The sequence below is a fragment of the Myotis yumanensis genome, unplaced genomic scaffold, assembly GCF_028538775.1.
Source record: "Myotis yumanensis isolate MYYU_CA2020_CCGP unplaced genomic scaffold, mMyoYum1.0.hap1 SCAF_4, whole genome shotgun sequence".
Lineage (NCBI taxonomy): Eukaryota > Metazoa > Chordata > Mammalia > Chiroptera > Vespertilionidae > Myotis > Myotis yumanensis.
This window is the reverse complement of record NW_027223755.1, coordinates 78,372,702-78,392,275: the sequence shown is the minus strand read 5'-3', so window position 1 is coordinate 78,392,275 and position 19,574 is coordinate 78,372,702. Positions and strand designations below refer to the sequence as shown.

General features: G+C 41.9%; 1 protein-coding gene across 6 annotated transcripts; it reads right to left on the bottom strand.

The window, feature by feature from the left end:
* Nucleotides 1-2,035: 2,035 nt before the first annotated feature.
* On the bottom strand, nucleotides 2,036-19,574 carry ZNF789 (zinc finger protein 789). Of its 6 annotated transcripts, none has more exons than XM_070412583.1 (6): nucleotides 19,265-19,574; nucleotides 13,983-14,060; nucleotides 9,885-10,011; nucleotides 7,227-7,340; nucleotides 4,139-5,139; nucleotides 2,036-2,499 (listed from the first exon to the last, which is right to left on the bottom strand). In XM_070412583.1, exons 2-6 carry the CDS (start codon nucleotides 14,013-14,015, stop codon nucleotides 2,434-2,436), a joined length of 1,341 nt encoding a protein of 446 aa, XP_070268684.1. In that variant the 5' UTR covers nucleotides 14,016-14,060; nucleotides 19,265-19,574; the 3' UTR covers nucleotides 2,036-2,433. The 6 variants fall into 6 exon arrangements, with proteins under 6 accessions (XP_070268684.1, XP_070268683.1, XP_070268685.1 ...); XM_070412582.1 differs by lacking the exon at nucleotides 19,265-19,574 and adding an exon at nucleotides 16,619-16,701; XM_070412584.1 differs by lacking the exons at nucleotides 7,227-7,340; nucleotides 19,265-19,574 and adding an exon at nucleotides 16,619-16,701.

Below are 19,574 nucleotides of genomic sequence, written 5' to 3'. Positions count from 1 at the left end.
CTGTCTCCAAACACAATCACATTCTGAGACACTATGATTTAGGGCTTCAACATATACATTTTGGGGGTGAAAACACAAATAATACCAGAAACTGCTAAAAAACGAAGCTTATTTATTTGTTCAATAATTCATTCAGCTTTTTTTTATTGAAAGACTTCAATTCTTTTGACAAAAATATAGGTGGTCTTTTTCTGATCTCAGATCAGTGAAGAATATCTTAAACATGTATAAAGTTAACTTATGATAACAGCTCTAAAAAACACCCCAAAAGCTATAGTTGTTCATTTCTCGCTCCTGTAAGTTTAAGGCACATACACATGACTGGCAGGGTGGCTCTCCTCCAAGCCATCAGTTTGATGGCAGCCCTGCCATCTTCAATACATGGCTGCCAAAATGCCCTGGGTTTCCTAACCTCGTCAACTGGAAGGAAGACAAGAGCACGGAGGTGTCAGAGCTTTCATGGGCCTAGCCAAGAAGTAGCACACATCACCTCTACTCATTCTCTTGGTTAGGACTCAGTCACCTAGACATGTTGAACAATATAATCTGTGAAATGTGATCTAGCTGTGCACCTAGAAGAAAAACAAATTTCTGATAAATTGGTAGCAATCTGAAACAAGACTCAAAAAGCACTATAAAAGACTGATAAATTCAACTACATTAAGATCAGGAAAAGACAAAATAGAAATCACAGCCCATGATAATGAAAAGCTGCTCAATTATATTAGTATTAATAGATATGCAAATTAATCCACAATTAGATACTCCTATTTCACACCTTACAGATTATCAAATCTTTAAAAATCTGTCAGGCCCTAGCCTGTTTAGCTTAGTGGAAAGAGTGTTGGCCTATGGACTGAAGGGTCCCGGGTTCGATTCCAATCAAGGGCATGGTTGTAGTCTCGATCCCCAGCCCTAGTCGGGGCGTGTGCAAAGGCAACCAATTGATGTGCCTCCCTCAAGGCGATGTTTCTCTTTCTCTCCCTCTCCCTTCCCACTCTCTCAAAAAATCAATGGAAAAATATCCTCAAGTGAGGATTAACAAATAATTTTTAAAATGTCAGAACCGCCCTAACCGGTTTGGCTCAGTGGATAGAGCATCGGCCTGCGGACTCAAGGGTCCCAGGTTCGAGTCCGGTCAAGGGCATGTACCTGGGTTGCAGGCACATCCCCAGTGGGAGATGTGCAGGAGGCAGCTGATCGATGTTTCTCTCTCATTGATGTTTTTAGCTCTCTATCCCTCTCCCTTCCTCTCTGTAAAAAATCAATTAAAAAAATATTTAAAAAAAAAATGTCAGAACCAAGTATTCATAAACACAGAGTGGTAGGAACTCTCGTCTATTGCTGTTGGGTGTGTAAATTGTTACATGTATTATAGAAAGTTTGGCATTACTGATTTTAGCGAGAGAAATGATTTGTTGTCCCATTTATTTATGCATTCATTGGTTGATTCTTTTATATGCCCTGACTGGGGATCAAACCTGCAACTTTGGTGTATCGGGACAGCTCTCTAACCAATGAGCTACCCAGCCAAGGCTTGGCATTACTTATTCAGGCTGAAAAACGTATGTATCTTATGACTCATCATGAAAATGTGTCTATGTCTAGGGCTTTTCACAGGGAACTAAGGCATGTTGACATGTTGTTTTATAATAGCCCTAAAGTGGAAATACCCTAAAAGCCCATCGACAAAAGAATAGATTCATAAGTTGTGGTATACTCCTACAAAGAAGTACTGAGCACCAGTAAATATGACTGGACCACAGCTACACAGAAATATGGATGATTCTCAAAACACACATGCAGTGAAAGTACTAAAGTATCCCATGTATGTAAAATTCCAGAATAAGCAAAACTAAATAGTGTAATGTCCAGACATGAGTAAATAGTATGTATACATTATACAAAGGAATGATTAACATAAAACTCAGAGTATTTTATTTGTTAACCTTTGGTGAAGAGAAAGGGAGATGAGTTTGGAGAGATTGTAAGGGGCTTTGATTCTGAAAATGACCTAATTCTTAACTAGGGTGAAGATGCCCGGGAGGTTCTTTTTATAATTATTTACTGTCACATATCTTCATATACTTTTGCATTATATTATTTATTGTGAAATAATTGTATCCAATAACTGGATACAATAGTTTATTATGAAATATTGCTAACATACAAATAAACAAAATTGCCTGGTTTTAAAGAACATTCACATATGTACCACACAGATTTATCCATTCTTAACATGCCAGATTTGTTTCAGATCATTTGCTTTTTTCAAATATGTTTTTATTGATTTAAGAGAGAGGGAGAAAGAGAAACATCAGTGATGAGAATCATCAATCTGCTGCCTCCTGCACGCCGCCTACTGGGGGTTGAGCCACAACCCAGGCATGTGCCCTGACAGGGAATGGTTAAAACAACTCTCTAAGCAGTTTTCTACTGCCCCTTCTTTCCAGTTAGAAACTTGTGGATGTGAGGGATCCTCTTCCTCCCGTTATTGTACTGGGAAAGAAAAAATAATGGGGATATGTAGAGTTTTAAAAACACTTAAATGGAAAAGCATAAGTAATTACTATAGACATGATAAAAGGAACATTTGTACATTCTTAAACTTGAAGTTTGATACAAGTAACTTTCCATGTGGCAACAGTTGTGTTGATTGGCTAGGTTTCTCCCATATGTTTTATACAATTTGGAATTGATAAACCATTTTTATTTTACAAAAACTATGCTTGGAATAACTGTGGGATTGAAAGGATATGGCTCCTCAAGGATAATATTTGACACTTTTTTAGTACAAGCCATTTACTTGTGGGAGAGGTGCTGAAACACTGGCAGGGGAGTGAAAGGACAGATAAGGGAAAAGACAGCTGCCATTGTAAGTGAATGTGTATAATCCCATGGGAAAATCTGAAAACAGTGTACAACAGATGCTTCAGATAACCTATGTGCTCCTCCCAAGGGGAGGGAGATCTGGTTTATATCAAATTCTCATCAAGCACTGGGTAAAGCCTGCTCCCAGGATATACAGAGCAGAGGCCTTCCATGATTTTAGAAAAAGCCTGCAGACCAACAGATGAAGATAGTGCAAGGCAAATGAAACACACAGAGAGGCTAAGGCCAAAGGGGCAGGAGCAGGGCACCAACAGCATCTGCTGTAAGCACTGACTTAGAACTCTTCATAGAATGTAGTAATTTTCAACCAGCACACTGCTATGCAGGAAGAATTTTTAAAATATGCAATACCTGACCATTTAGTCAGGGGTGCTAACCTCTTTTCCCTTAGATTGTCAAATAAAATGACAACAGAAACAAAATAGTAGCTTTCCGGTGTGAATGAATCAAAATCTTACCTACTTTTTTGGGCAAATCGGCCAAAAATATATTTTTTGATGTGCCGCAGAGTTTTAGTAAATAGTTTATGTGTGCCATGAGATGAAAAATGTTGAAAATCACTACAGTAGAACACTAAATTTTATTAAAAATTTTTATTCTTAATACCTCACTAGCTACAAGTGGCACTTACTTTTAAACAGCCTATCAATATCAAGTCATTATTCTGTGTAAAACCAAGAAAGGCCTTCTTAAATCATTCACAATATATTAAATGATCTCCAGCCTGGGGGACCACAGAGCGAAGCTACCAAGCCTCCCTTATGCCTTGACTTGGGGGGAACAAAGGTATAGGGACTCAAGGGAAACTGGATACAACAGCCTATCACATTTTCTATTAAGTAATTCTGGACTAGCCAAAACCGGTTTGGCTCAGTGGATAGAGCGTCGGCCTGTGGACTGAAGGGTCCCGGGTTCGATTCCGGTCAAGGGCATGTACCTGGGTTGCGGGCACATCCCCAGTGGGGGATGTGCAGGAGGCAGCTGATCGATGTTTCTCTCTCATCGATGTTTCTAACTCTCTATCTCTCTCCCTTCCTCTCTGTAAAAAATCAATAAAAAAAAAAAAAAAAAAAAAAAAAGTAATTCTGGACTACAGCAAGGTTACCTACAAAATGAGGGCCCCCACAGAAAGACAGACTTCGGCTCTTGTTTATTAATTTTGTAAAATGATCTTATTACATATACTTGCAATAGTGACAAGTACTGGTCTTTAAATTAGAGCTTTTCTCATTAGTCACATAGATACCTGCTCTCTGTGAGTACTCTGATGCTTAATAAAGCTCGTGCGCCAACTGAAAGATTTCCCGCATTTGTCACATCTATAGGGTCTCTCTCCATTATGAATGACCTTGTGTCGACGAAGATTTGACTTAAAACTAAAAGTTTTTCCACATTCTCTACATTCAAATAATTTCCCCTTAGTATGGGTCCTTTTATGCTGAATGAGATCTATATTCCGACCAAAGGATTCTCCACATTCACTGCATTTGTGAGCGTTCTGTTTACTGTGAATTTGTTGATGGCTCTTAAGGGTTGAGTTCCGAACAAAGGCTTTTCCACATTCAAGGCATTTATGGGGTTTTTCTCCGCTGTGGATTACCTGATGTCGAATTAGAGTTGAATTCTGACTAAATGTTCTTTCACATTCACTACATTTATAGGGTTTTTCTTTGGTATGGATCCTTTTATGTTCAACAAGATATGCCATCTGACGGAAACATTTTCCACATTCATGACATTTATATGGCTTTTCTTGAGGGTGACACTGTTTATGGGCAGTAAGAGCAGACTTCTGTTTGAAGGCTTGCCCACATATGTCACACTCAAAGGGATCCTCTGAAGTGTGAAATCTCTGATGTTGAACAAAATTTGCCTGACGTTTGAAGGCTCTTCCACATACACTGCATTCATAAGATTTTGCATTTGTCAGAATTTGCTTATGCCTCAGAAACAATGATCTCTGATTGAAGGGTTTTCCATACTCATTATATTTGCTCTGCTTCTTACTTGTTTGACCATTCTGATCTTGAAAAAGGTTAAGGTTTTGAAGGAAGTACTTGTTGTATTCATTATCAACAGTAGGAAGTACAACTCTGTAAATGTCCACAAATTTGTTAAATTTAAGTAACTTTTCTGAAGGCGTCATGGCCGTCTTCTGCTTTACCACCGATATCTTACACGACTCTGTATTTTCAGAAATTTTCTGCTTTGGAGTTAGCTTTTTCATCTGGTATCTGGCTTCAGAACCTAGCAAAAATAAAATTAAATTAAATTAAAAAATATATATATATGGCTGGTTTGGTTCAGTAGATAGAGCGTCGGACTGCAGACTGAAAGGTTCCAGGTTGGATTCCAGTCAAGGGCACATGCCTAGGTTTCAGGCTCGATCCCCCGGTGGGGAATGTGCAGGAGGCAGCCAATCAATGATTCTCTCTCATCATTGATGTTTCTATCTCTCTCTCCCTCTCCCTTCCTCTCTGAATTCAATAAAAATATATTTAAAAAAAGAAAATATATAAATCACCTGTCCACACAGAAGAAAAAAAGGGAAAAGAAGCCAACTGTTTGTAATATAAGACACTGAAATGAAGCTAAGAAATGTTTGCTTAGTTACATCATCATAATAGAGAGGCCAAAATTCTGATTTTAATAGGACTCTCAGCTTTTATAACTGAAAGAGTTCTTGATATCAACCAACCAACTAAAAAATGTACAAGAAGCTATTATCCCAGCCAGTGTGGCTCAGTGGTTGAATGTCGACCTCTGAACCAGGAGATCACGGTCTGATTCCGAGTCAGCACATGCCGGGGTTGTGGGGTTTGATCCCCAGTGGGAGGCATGCAGAAGGCAGCCAATCAATGATTCTCTCTCATTGATGTTTTTATCCATCTCTCTTCCTCTCCCTTCCTCTCTGAAATCAATAAGAATATATTTTTTAAAAAAGTGTGTTAGTGCCTTGACCAGTTTGGCTCAGTGGATAGAGCGTCTGTCTGCCTGCAGACTGAAGGGTTCCAGGTTCGATTCCGGTCAAGGGCATGTACCTTGGTTGCGGGCACATCCCCAGTAGGGAGTGTGCAGGAGGCAGCTGATCGATGTTCCTCTCTCATTGATGTTTCTAACTCTCTATCCCTCTCCCTTCCTCTCTGTAAAAAAATCAATAAAATATATTTTTTTAAAAAGTGTGTTAGAGAATGTGAGAACAAAGTGAACCCCTCATCATTACTGAAAAGCAACTTACTAAAGGTACTCAGTAGTGTCACATAAATGTGGGGGGAGAGTATCTTATACGATAAACATGTTTTTTAATATATCTGGGAGGAAGAACTCCTTAAAAATGAAAAAAAGTGTAAGAAAGAAAAGGAACCAGAGAGAAGAAGGTACAAAAGTCAACAAAACAGAGCAGAGGTCATCAACCAGGGTGGTTTTACATCCTAGGAGACATTTGACAATGTCTGGAGATAATTTTGGTTGTCACAACTGGGGTGGTGCTACTGGCATCTAGTGGGTGGAGGCCAAGAATGCTGCTGAATATTCTACAATGCACAGGACAGCTCCCCTCAACAAAGAACTATCTAGCTCAAATGTCGAAGTGCTCCAACTGAGAAACCTTGGAGTAGAGGGACATGGAAAAGGGTAGAAGCAGCAACAGGAGATAGTAAGTAGGAAAAAGTAGGTACATCAAGAAATACCAAGTAACACCAAAGCAAAATGAAAGCAAGGGAACAAGAGAAAGGATAAGTAATGAGGGTAGAAGAAAGCAATAGCTAATATGGCATAAGAGCTGTCAGAAAACACCAGACCAGCTGCTTCAGTGAAGCACTTTAATGCAAAAGAGAATGCACTTTGCAAACTCGAGATCAAATCCCAACTAGCAATCTTCTGTGTGATAGATTATCTTTTTAAAATATACATATATATATATATATATTATATATATATATTAAGCCCAATCAATACTCCAAAGAATATATATATTATTGCATTCAGAGAGGAAGGGAGAGGGAGATAAAAACATCAATATTGAGAATCATTGATTGGCTGCCTCCTGCACGCCCCCTACTGGGGATCAGGCCTGTGCCCTTGATGGGAATCAAACCCAGGACCCTTCAGTCCACAGGCTGATGGTCCATGTGAGAGATATCTTAATCTATTAGTTTCTTCCTCTGGAAAATGGAGCTTATGGTATTACTACTACCTTCAGAGGGCAGTAGGGATGAAGAAGTGAGAGAAGGTATGCTAAACACCTGGCTCAGTATTAAGGACACAGAAGGAGCTTCATTAATGTGATTCCCTTCCTCTTTATGGTTTCTGCTTGTCTGGGACTTCTCACCCACCTGGGCAAGCACTACTGGAAGCCCTTCTAGTCCCAGCTCTTGGTAGATCCAGGATCCATGGATCTTCCCACTGTTCCAGCTGACAGATCACCTCAGGTTTCGGAATCTGAAATCCTATTCATGGGGAAGTAAATGGATGTGATGGTTAGTGAGTTACAGAGATGCCCTAGAGCTCAGATTAACCACTTTGGGTTTACAGTGGCAAGGAGATAAGGACAATAATCAAAAGGGCTCCTGAGAATAGAAATCTGCACAATCTTTGTGAAAATCTGACAATCTTTATTGACAGCCTGAATGATATTCACCCCTTGGATGTGGTAAACTCACTCTTAGAAATGGCTCAGTGGTTGAGCATTGACCTATGAACCAGGAGATCATGGGTCCGATTCCTGGTCAGGGCGCACGCCTGGGTTGCAGGCTCAGTCCCCAGTTGGAGGCATGCAGGAGGCAGCCTATCAATGATTCTCTCTCATCATTGATGTTTCTATCTCTCTCTTTCCCTTTCCCTTCCCCTCTGAAATCAATAAAAAATATTAAAAAGGAAAGAAATACAGTCAAAGGAAAAATTAAGGTTCCAGAGATTTTCAGCAGAGTTGCAACAATGTAGAACTGGAAATAAATGTCAATAGGGGAGTAATTAAAGTATAGCAATTAATATAATAAAGGGAAAAGTATTAGGCACATATTAAAAATCCATGTTTAAAAAATATTTATTGAGGGTCAATGGGGGAAAAAGGGATATATGTAATACTTTCAATAATAATTATTTTTAAAAAAACATATTAAAACAGGGAAGTGCTCCCTATACATTTTTAAAGCAGAATACAAAACTCATGTAAAGTATGATCCAAATTTAATGTTTTAAAACTATACGTGGATATGTACATAAGTATACATATATATTAAAAGACTAGGAAAAAGTAAACCAAAATGTTGACAAGTTATTTCTGAGTACTGGGACTTTTTATTTTCTATTCTATTGCTGAAATATCATTCAATAATACATATATATTAAGAAACTTAAAAGTACCATACCCGCTAACTCCAACATTCCAGTCTTAGGAATACCAGTATATCTTGGGAATAATCAGAAATTCATATAAAGATTTATAGTCAGAATATCCATTGGCACTTTATCATATAGAAAATGATAAACACACAAGCGAATCAACAACTAAAACAAAGCCAAGCTTAATATTCCTGATTGGGAAAATAATTAAATATTAAGGATCATACAATAGATTTACATTAAGATTATTTACTATATTATGGGGGTTTTTAATAGAGGGAAAATTCTGATGCTATAATGTTAAGTTTTAAAGGGATTACAGAATTATACAAAGAATATGCTCAGCTACATTTTAAAAAAATGTTTTTACTGATTTTAGAGAGAGAAAGGGAGAGAGAGAAACATTAACCAGTCACCTCCCACATGTACTCTGACCAGGGCAAACCAACTGAGCCACACTGGCCAAGGCACTAAGCTACATTTTTTAAAGCATGGGGAAAAAATACTGGAAGTAAATACTCCAAAATATTAACAGTATTACCCCGAATGTTTTTTCCTTCCCTTCATGCTTTTCTATACCTTCCATGTATTCAAATACGCTCTTGTATTTTTTTTTTTTAAAGAAAAAGAATCATAAAAAAAACCCAGAGGTGGGTAGATAATCCTATGACAGAAACTGTGTCAAGAGTGTCAGTGTGAGGGTCAAGCATATATCCCCAGAAAGAAAACTATTTATCCAGGTAACTTCCACAGTAGGACATTCTGCATTGGCTTAAGAGAAAGGCTGGCTCCTGGGAAGAAAGAAGCAGTGAAGGTTCAGAAATAAAGTCAAGTCAGTTAAGAATCATTTCCTGGGCAACGAGTGATGTTGCAAACAAGGAAGGAATCATTTCCAGAGAAAAGAAATAAGACATTTCAAGAGAGTAAGAAGCTAACCTTTGGGAATCCAATCAGCCACAATCTTTTCAACTCCAAGAAGTCATAGATATAGAGGTCAATGGTGGTGGGAAATGAACTCTAAAACAAAAGGAAATTTCCTCATCCCCAATCCCTTATCTGAAGCCAGATGAGTTTCAGGATTCAGAATTTTTCCAGATTTAGAAAGGGTGACTTTCTATTATATACTACCCCAAAACCTAACAGGGTTTGGAACTGTACCTTTAATCAAGCACATTGATATTCCTGATGCTAAATATATAGATACAAAAGTCAAATGGGAAAAATCCTATATAATAAAAGCCTAATATGCAAATTGACCAAACGGCAGAACAACCAGTTGCTATTACACACACTGACCACCAGGGGGCAGGCACTCAACGCAGGAGCTGCCCCCAGCCCACAGACCCTAGCCCAGCCAAGGCAGGTGCCAGCAGGGGCCCCCCTGATCGCCCCGCCAGTCACCCCACAGATTGGCCCTGATCGTTGGCCATGCCTAGGAACTCTACCTGTGCACAAATTTCGTGTACCAGGCCTCTAGTAAGGATGATAAATAGCTTGACTTGTAGGGTGAAGTCAAGTTCGGCCATTGGATGACCAGGTTGAATCTTGTAGCCAAATGAGTTATGAAAACATTTTTGGTTTTCAGTGCTTTTTCTGATTTTAGAATTTGTGTAGACAATCAAAGGCAAATCTGTAAGCCAAGTCATTACCCAACAAAATCATGTTTCTGTAATTCTCCAGCATCACATCTCTGTAGAGGTCCTTTTGAGCCCAATCAAGTTTGTTCCACTCTTCTCTGGTGAAGTACATAGCCACATCCTCAAAGGACAGCAACTCCTAAAAACACAGTGACTAATTATAGCTTCAATTCTGACAATAACTTTGTGAGCTGCTATTATTCTATGAGTCATGTTTGATTAGATAAAGTGATTTGGCCAAGTTCATTCAATTAGTAAGTAGATTCAGGAATCAACTTCAGTCTTCCCAGACATGTCTTTTTTCTTTAGAGGGCCAGATAAATATTTTAGGCTTCTCAGGCCCTTTGGTCTCTGCTGCAATTATTCAGCTCTGCTTCTATAGCATGAAAGAAAGCCATGGAAAGCAAATGGGCATCACTGTGTTCCAATAAAACTTTACGATCAGGTCCAGGTCAACTTGCCCAAATCCTGCTCTATACACACAACCCTTTGCAAATGATTTTTCTGCCAGGGCTCGCACAGGGAAGAGATAGCACACTCAAATGAGGTCAGTGAGGATAGCTTAGTGTGCAGACTAGTCACAAAAGAATGGACAGGCTTCCAACAGGGCCTGTGAAGCATGCAGGGGCTGGCTCTCCTAGGGAACCATTACCGACTAAGTCTGATGGAGAAAGCAGGGAAGGGGTTATTAGAATATAGAAAGTTGTTGAGAGGAAACAAGGCTGAAACCAGGGTCTTAGAGAAATGCAGCCCAGCAAGGAGGAATCTGTAGGAATAAGCATCTGACATTAATTTCCTCCAAGCCTCTGGTCCCCTGACTCCCACCATTCCATTGCCAAAAACCAACCAGAAGCCAGAGGGCAAGGGAGCCCACTGATGGTAAATATAAAGGTCAGCCTCCCAGGGCACAGACCAAAGTCAGGAAAAGTACAGAGTATAACCAGGGGGATCAGGTGTTCAGCACAATGTACGCAGTCGAAGTTTCCATTTGCAAATGTGTGTTCACCTCAGATGGGCCAAGAACAGAAGGCATCTCATTCATATGCTATTGGAGCTCTTGGAGCAGAGGCCTGGTTGTCTGCTCACTATACTCCTTTCTCTTATAAGACATTGATGGTGTGGGTTCCGGGGGTATTTGCGCAGAACAAAGGTGCTCAGCAACAGAGAATACCCACCCCATCCTGAGAAGCTTCTCACACCTCTCCTCTGGATTCAGACACCACAATCTCCCAAATTCCATGGCCTTTCTTTCCTCCCCACTGACCCTGACTTCCTCAGGCTTTCTCTCACCACCATCCTAAATGTCCCTCCTTTTATTGCCTCCTGAACCTGACCAACTCAGCTATCTGCATTCTCTATACCTACATGAAGGTTATTAGGTGCCAGGGGATGAGATGGTTTAATCTCCCACGAGTTATCTCTGTACATTTGGTGTTACAGTTGAGCCCTTAAAGATTCTCAAAACTCTTGCTCTTATATTCCCCACAGTGGTACTCTACATATTTATCACTCCTGTTCCTTTAAGAAACGTTTACTGAGCACCAATAAGTTGTTAACCTTCATGCTATCGGTCAGTAATAAATATAAGGTTACAACTCAGGCTGTGAACTGCTCAACTCTATTATGATGAAAGTGGTGTGATGGGGCCCCCTCGAGTTGCTAAGTGCACAACTGTACAACCCTATAGCAGCCCTGGTACCTGCTTCAGGAAGTGAACGATCCAGTGGAGGAAGATGGAGAAACCAACATGGGAATGATCCAGTGGTCAACACCCCTGGGAGGTAATTGGAGGGGGCTGTGAGGAGAGGGAGCTCCCCTTCCCTTTCAGAATGCACTGCCAGTTATGTCCCAGAAAACAGCCCTTGGGGCACATGCTCTTTAACTCCTCTCGTATTCCCCACCGCCTCCCCTAGACATTACCTACATTTTTACTCATTCCTCTTCTTCCTCAGAGGAAGAGGTTGTCCTTCTAGTAATCTCTCCTCCTCTGCCATTGATTCCATTCTCTCCTGTCTCTGCCAGGGTCTGAATCCAATGATGAGTCTTCCTTTTCTTTCTCTTTCCTCTCTTTCCCTTTGTGATATTGTGATTTACAGTAAAAAAAAAAAAAAAAAAAAAAAAAATATATATATATATATATATATATATATATATATATATATATAGTCTTCATCCCTCTTTCTCACACAGAGTTCCTAAAACCCCTGGAATTTCCTAAAGGAATAACACCAAATGAGCATCTTTTAATATTTGGCCTTTTGTCCTCGGTTTCTCAGATAGGTCCAGAGCCATAAAGGTAAAAGGCATGTCTTGTTACTCATAATAACTTTCTTCCACCACACCTGAGTTTATGTTAATGAGATGAACTTTAGAAAGTCCCTAAAAATGGCAGCACAACCACAGGATTAGAGGGTTAGAACTTTCAGACCCCTTCCGCCCCCCAACTAAGAGAAGGGGATAGGAGCTGAAGGTTAACCTATGATCAAAGGCCAATTAATTAATCAATCAAACCTATGTAATGAGCCTCCATTGAAAACCCAATATGGGTTAGTGAAGTCCCGGAGATGCTGGGAGCGTGGTATGCCTGGACACAGTATGGAAGCTCTTCACCTCTTCCCACATACCTTGCCCTATACTCTCTTCCATCTGACTGTTCCTGAGTTATATCCTTTTATAATGGACCAGGAATCTAGGTAAACTGTTTTTCTGAGTCTTTGAGCCACTGCAGCATATTAATGGCATCTGAGGAAGGGGTCATGGGAACCTCCAATTTATAGCTGGTCATTCAGAAGCATAGGGGACAAACTGGACTGTGATTGGTGTCTGAACTAAGGGGCAGTCTTGCTGGACTGAGGCCTTAACCTATAGGGCCCTATGCTAAGTCCAAATAGGCTGTCAGAATTGAGTTACATTGCAGGGCACTTAGCTGGTGTCATAACTGCTGGATAAGTAGAATAACCCCACGTCTGGTGTCAGAAGTGAAAAGCATGAAAGTAGAGAAACACAGGCGTGTTCTTTCCTAAACACTCACTCCTCTCTTAACTTCTTTCCCTTAGCCAGCAAAAATGCTAAACTATCTCCTATTCTTAAAAAGATCTGCCTTGTGCCTTGCTTCCCCTCTGGTTTCCACTCTCTCATTCCCTCATTGGAACAACTTCTGTAAAGAAAACTCTACACACTCACCTGCAATCTCTCCACAACCCTCCCCTGAACCCTGCCCATGAGTGCCCTACTTGAGAACACTGGCAAAAGTTATGTAGTTAATGTAGGAAGTCAGAGAGGTTTTCACAGAGAAGATGATTTTTGAGTTGAGTCTTAAAATATGAATAAGTGAGTTTGCCTGTGGACAGCAAGAACAGGAAATACAAAAGAATGGACGAATGGAAGAGCGCTATGCATCCCAGTGTGCAGATCCTCTGGCTGTGGGGGAAGGCTGGAGATAAAGCTGAGAAGGCAGGCGGAGTTTCAAGATCCCTCAGGAGATGCAGAGATGCTGGAGCAATATGGACCATTTGCTACAACCTGAATTCCCTCCCTCCTGTTCAAGACTGCACTTTAAAATTATTACAATCGCTTTCCAACTTGTCCCTTACTTTTAAACTCAATTTCTTATCATCACCAGCCATAATGTTATAAATTCAATAATTAAGCTTCCATTATATCCATTAGACGAGAACTTACCCCTGTATTATAAGAATTTACGTATCTACCTTTCCAAACATCCTATAAACTCTGAAGTAAGAGTTTATCTCCCAGCATAAAGTACACAATAGATACACAATAATGCTCACTAACAAAAACAATAAACAACTGTGGTTATAATAGCTAAAACTTACAGAGTGCTTAAAAGGTAATTAGATACTATGAAAAGTACTCCACATTCCTTACTTCATTTAATCCTCACAACTCTTTGCTGTAGGTACTACCATTATCCCATTTTACACATAAAGAACTCAAGTTTAAGGTCTTTACATTGCCTTCCAAGAAGGAAAAATCCCCAAATTGATAAAGATGGATCAACCTGAACAAAAGAGTTAAAGCCACATGAAAGCCATCGCCCACTATAGTCACAGGGACTATACTGAGGAAGCGGAGGAGAACCCAGCTCACCTTCCATGGGGCTGTCAGGAACACAGCTGCCATAGCCTGGTTTCTAAGATGGGGCAGGATCCTGGCCACCAGGCTAAGCTGAAAGAGAAAAAATAAAAAATAAAGGTAAGGAGTGAGGCCAGTACACATTTGAACCTCTCTCACTAGGCAACTCTGGGAATTCCAACAGGGCCAATAAACCTCAGCTAACACAAAGCCACTATTTAATGTTGGAATATGTGATAAAATGAAAGAAGCCACTAGAATCATTTTTTTTTTTTTTTTAGTAATTTCTGAAGCTAGATCCATTTTCAAAACTACAGTCAAAAGAACCTGTGGCCCAGCCCTCCCCTTTTCCCTAGAATATGTTCTGCAGTACCTCATTATAAAAATAGCACTCTGTCGCAGATGAGTGGATTAAAAACCTGTGGTACATCTACACAATGGAATACTATGCTGCTGTAAAAAAGAAGGAACGCTTACCATCTGCAAAGCATGGATGGACCTGGAGAGCATTATGCTAAGAGAAATAAGCCGGAGAAAGATAAATATCACATGATCTCACTCATTTGTGGAATATAATGAATAACATAAACTGATGAACAAAAATAGATCCAGAGACACAGAAGTATCAAATAGACCGCCTGCCAAACCTCAGAGGGAAGGCAGGGGAGGGTGGGGTGGAGGGGTGGTGGGGTAAGAGATCAGCCAAAGGACTTGTATCCAGGCATATGAGCATGACCAATGGACACAGACCAATGGGAGCGGGCAATTATCAGATTTCAGGCTACCTGTTATACACAAAGAAGTAATCATTGTCAAAAAGAAATTCAGCTTTACTTCATATGGATATTTTATCCAGCAAGAAACAAACCACAAACGCGGAGACTTCAAAACTCAAGGTGCTGAGAAGCTGGGCTCTTAGCAGTTGCTGCTCAGCTTATAAAAGCATGTGAGGGGTAGCAGAATACACCACCCCAAAGTATGCTCCTTTGGAATGTTGACTATTTTGAGCTGCAGGCACTTAAAAAACAGCAAATGCAAAGACAGGTTTTCTATGAACTCCCTTTATCTTCCTAAGGACAGATCCTCCAAAAGAAACTCAACTGTCATAAATCCCTCCCAGAGAGTTTCATCAACCAGGGAAGATTGGCTCTTATCACAGAGAGGAGACTAGAAAACTTTGTCACAAACTATCAGACCTCCCATATATTCTTCTAAGAGACCATTCATCTTTCTAAAAACCTCTAAAAGGTACATTCTCCATCCCCTTTCCCTATTAAGATGGGAAAAGCCTGAATTCAGGCAATCCAGCAGTTACTCATTTTCCCCTGGGTATCTCCATATATTCATGAGGTACACATGTTCATAAACTTGTGTTTCTCTTAATCTTTTATTGCAAGGATTTCAGCTAACTCAGAAGGGTAGAGAGAAAATTATTTTTCACCCCCCTAGACATGAATGAAGAAGTACCTTGTTTTCCACTGATTTTTAAAAAATATATATTTCTTTATTGATTTCAGAGAGGAAGGGAGAGGGAGAGAGAGATAGAAACATCAATGATGAGAGAGAATCACTGATGGGCTGCCTCCTGCACGCCCCCTACTGGAGATTTAGCCCGCAACCCGGGTATGTGCCCTTGACCGGAATTGAACCTGACACCCTTCAGTCCGTAGGCCGACGCCCTATCCACTGAGCCAAACTGGCCAGGGCTCCATTGATTTTTTTTTAAGAGAGTGGAAGGTACGGGGGAGGAGGCAGGGAAGGAGGGGAGACACATCTATGTCTCTCAGAGATTGGCTGCCTCTCACGTACCACCCCGACCATCCCTGGGGATTGAATCTGCACGGCCTGACGCTCTAACCACTGAGCCACCCGGCCAGGGCCAAGTTTACTTCTTTGTAGCTGATTGGCTAAGAAGATGCAAAGTCACCCAACAGAAGAAAGTTTACCTTTCATTTAAGGACAGAGTGAGCATTTTGGGGGCAATTAGGACAGTTTAAGTTTGGGTTCCCTAGCTATGGGTGAGTGGGCTCGGGCTATACCCAAACTGTGGCCTTCATTTTAGCTTTTTTTTTCTTCAACACAAATTTAATATTGTTACCCAGGGAGTACACACGTGATTTCTCTTTGTTGTGCTTTTCTGGCTACCGGTGAACCTTGCTCTGTGTGTAAGTGCATTTTAAGGAGAGCCCCTCACACACCGTTCACGTCGCTAAAAACGCGGCGCCTCTTCCGTGGGAAGGCGCTCCAACCACGTCCTGAGAACGGCTCAGCGCTGGAGAAGGGGCCGCACCCTTTTCCTGATCTACTGCGGACACTGGACATCCGGAACTCGGAATCTAAAATGCCACTTCACAATGTGAACCCTTAAACTCTTAATCACATCTCGTTTTCCCTATAACAAAACCAAACCAAACCACAGTATCAACCAGGCAATCCATCACCAGACTCAGTTCTCCCTGAACGCTACAGAAGTGCCTGCACAGAACATACTCAAAGGTTGGCGTCTGCAGGAAGACGCTGGGTCAATGCCCCGTGACTTCCCCATAAAGGGGGCGGGGGGGGGGCGAGCCTGACACCTTCCGTGGCGGAGCTGCCGTGACTTCCCCGCGGCACCCACTCCTCCCATCACTGTCGCTTTTTTCTCCCCAAACCTGCTTGGCGCCTGCTCCACGAAGTCCTAGGTGTCCACTGGCAGCGACCACGTGGGCTGGGCTCCCCTCGAGAGGTTCCGGCCCCGTCCCGGGATCTGGTCGGCGACTCCATTAATCCCCAACTGAGGGCGCTAACCCGAAATTCCCGTGTCTCTCCCTCGCCCACTCGCCCGCCGCGAGTAGAGCAACGGCGCCTGCGGACCTTCTAGGAAACGCGGAGGCTTCGCAACTCTATGGTTGGGCTAATTGTGCCGCGGCCTCAAGTCACAGGCACCCAGCGCCTCTGATCGGGCCAATGTAAATATTACTCAAAATATTTAGGGTTTGATTTGGGCTAAGGGCTGCTGATTGCAGATAGACCCCCCCCCCCCCGCCAGTATTTGATAATCATATTGTGCAAAAGTGACCATATTGGAGACTCGGGGGGCCTTAAACTCTGGAACAGTTTCCCTATCAAGCTTTATACTGCTATCTGAAGTTACATGGAGCAGGGGCTGAAGAGCTATAGTAAGACATTAGGATGGAAAGGGAGGAATTTTTCAGTCTCCCATTACATGTAAGATAAAGACCACGATGGGGAGGAGATCAATAATTGTAAGTCCTACAAGTTATAGTTTCTATTGCTACTGTTTAAGCTCACTGATCCTTTCAGGTATTGGTGTGTGTGTGTGTGTGTGTGTGTGTGTGTGTGTGTGTTTAATTTTTTATTTATTTCAGAGAGGAAGGGAGAGGTAGAGAGAGAAACATCAGTGATGAGACAGAATCATTGATTGGCTGCCTCCTGCATGCCCCACACTGGGGATGGAGCCAGCAACCCAGGCCTGTGCTCTGATTGGGAATCAAATCATGATCTCCTGGTTCATAGGTCGGCCATGCTGGTCGGGCTGTTGAGGTTTTTTAATCTCCAGAAGCTCCATTAATTTTTTTTTTTTACCTAGTATTTTTCTGTTCATGCTTGTTTTAAATCCTTGAACATATTCAATTAATTGTTTTAAAGTCCTTGTCTCCTAATTGCATAACTTAGGTCATTTCTGGATCTGTTCCTAATGACTTATTTTCCTGGTTTAGGATTACAGTTTCCTGCTTCTTTACATAGCTATTCATTTTTTATTGGCTAGGAAAGTGATAGATCCTCCCTTCCCCCAACTGGTGGGCGGAGTAACAGCAAACGTAATCTGCAGCCCAGAAATACCTGAGTGCCTAACCATGTACCTTATATGGACTATACATTAAGCCACTAATCAGCACCTGCCAAATACCCTAAGCCAGCGGTTCTCAACCTGTGGATCACGACCATTGGAAAACACATATAGCATATCAGATATTTACATTATGATTCATAACAGTAGCAAAATGACAGTTATGAAGTAGCAACGAAAATAATTTTATGGTTGGGGGTCACCACAACATGAGGAACTGTATTAAAGGGTCACGGCATTAGGAAGGTTGAGAACCACAAAGCCCTTGTTCCTAAGTACCTGAGTGCCTAACTATGTACCTTATATGGACCATACATTAAGCCACCAATCAGCGTGCGCCGAGTACCCTAAGCCCCCATTCCTTCTTATTCCTCCCCTCAAAAGGAGTGCTCACCTCTGCACGGGTTGCTGCTCTCCCCTTGCGAGACAGCCCCGAAGGTCTTTCTCCTAATAAAGCCTATAATCCCTGGATTTCGGCTCCTGACTGATCTTTCAGAAAGAATTCAGAGACAAGACCCAAACTGTAAGAGGACATTTATTTGGTAAATCAAGAGGTAGAAAAAGTAATTCCTAGAAGAAATGGACTTAGAAAGACAAGTTATGGAGGCAAAAGAAGGGTCCTTGGAGCCTAGGAGTGAATGAGGTAATGGTACTGTGCCTGGGGCAGGGAGGGGGTGGGGAAAAGGAAAGGGAAAGGCAACTGGTGTGCTCTGGGGAGAAAGAGAGGACTGGGTCCTCCCTAAGAAATTTAAGGTAAATATTTTAGGGGAGGTCCCAGGGGGAAGATCTCAATAGAATATCCAGCAGTTTTCCAGGTGTGTCTTTTCAGGGTTGTGGTCGCTACTGATTGATTGGCACCAGGGAGTCATTTTTCAAAGCAGCTAGTCCTGACGTCAGCCGTGGCTGGGTTTGCTGCTTATCTGGGCCTGGAGCTAAAATACAACTGAGGCACAGATGTTATCTCTAGGGAGAAAAGGTCAGGAAGTCCAAACTGAATATCCAGCCATATGCTAGCAGCTAGGGGAAGGAAAAGTCACCCTGGGGGCAAGGTCCCAGCCTTCAATAGATTGTCACCTGGGGCTTTCTACCCTGGTGACCGTCTGTCCCTGGCCAATCCTCCTTTCTCTACTCATGGCTAACTGCCTACCACATTTTCACACACATTGTGTTTCATTTAATTCCTAGCACAAGGATGCCAAGCAAGCAAGCATAACATCCCTATTTTACAGCGAAGGAAACTAAGATTCAGAGCATCGAATCACACCCAAGTCAGAATTGCTTAACCAGCAATGGTGAACGTAGCCTTTACACACACACACGCACGCGCGCACACACACACACACACGCACACGCACCCACGCACACACACAGGGTCATGTGGACCCTAGGGTCTTGCATACCCAGCCCAGAGCCGGAACCCATAGGGGTACTCTTGGATCAAACCTACTTGTAATTTAAACCTGGGTGAACACTTTTCCTGGTGACTGGGAATTCCTTTAAGAACCGGAGCTCATCTCCCCTCCAGTCCAGGTGGGAGGAAGAATCTCGATAGGCTCAAGGTGACAGAGTGAGAAAGCCAGGATACTCTTTTCCTTCCGCTTCCCGTTTTCCGATTCCCTCCCAGGATGAAGAGCTGGGCTGAGCCCTTTTCTCCCTACTCCGCCCCCAACGGAGGGGACCTGGGCGCTCTGCTTCCAGAGGCTTTGCCCTTCATTCCGCGGAGCGCGGGCAGCCCCAGCGGAGCCTCAGTCCCGACC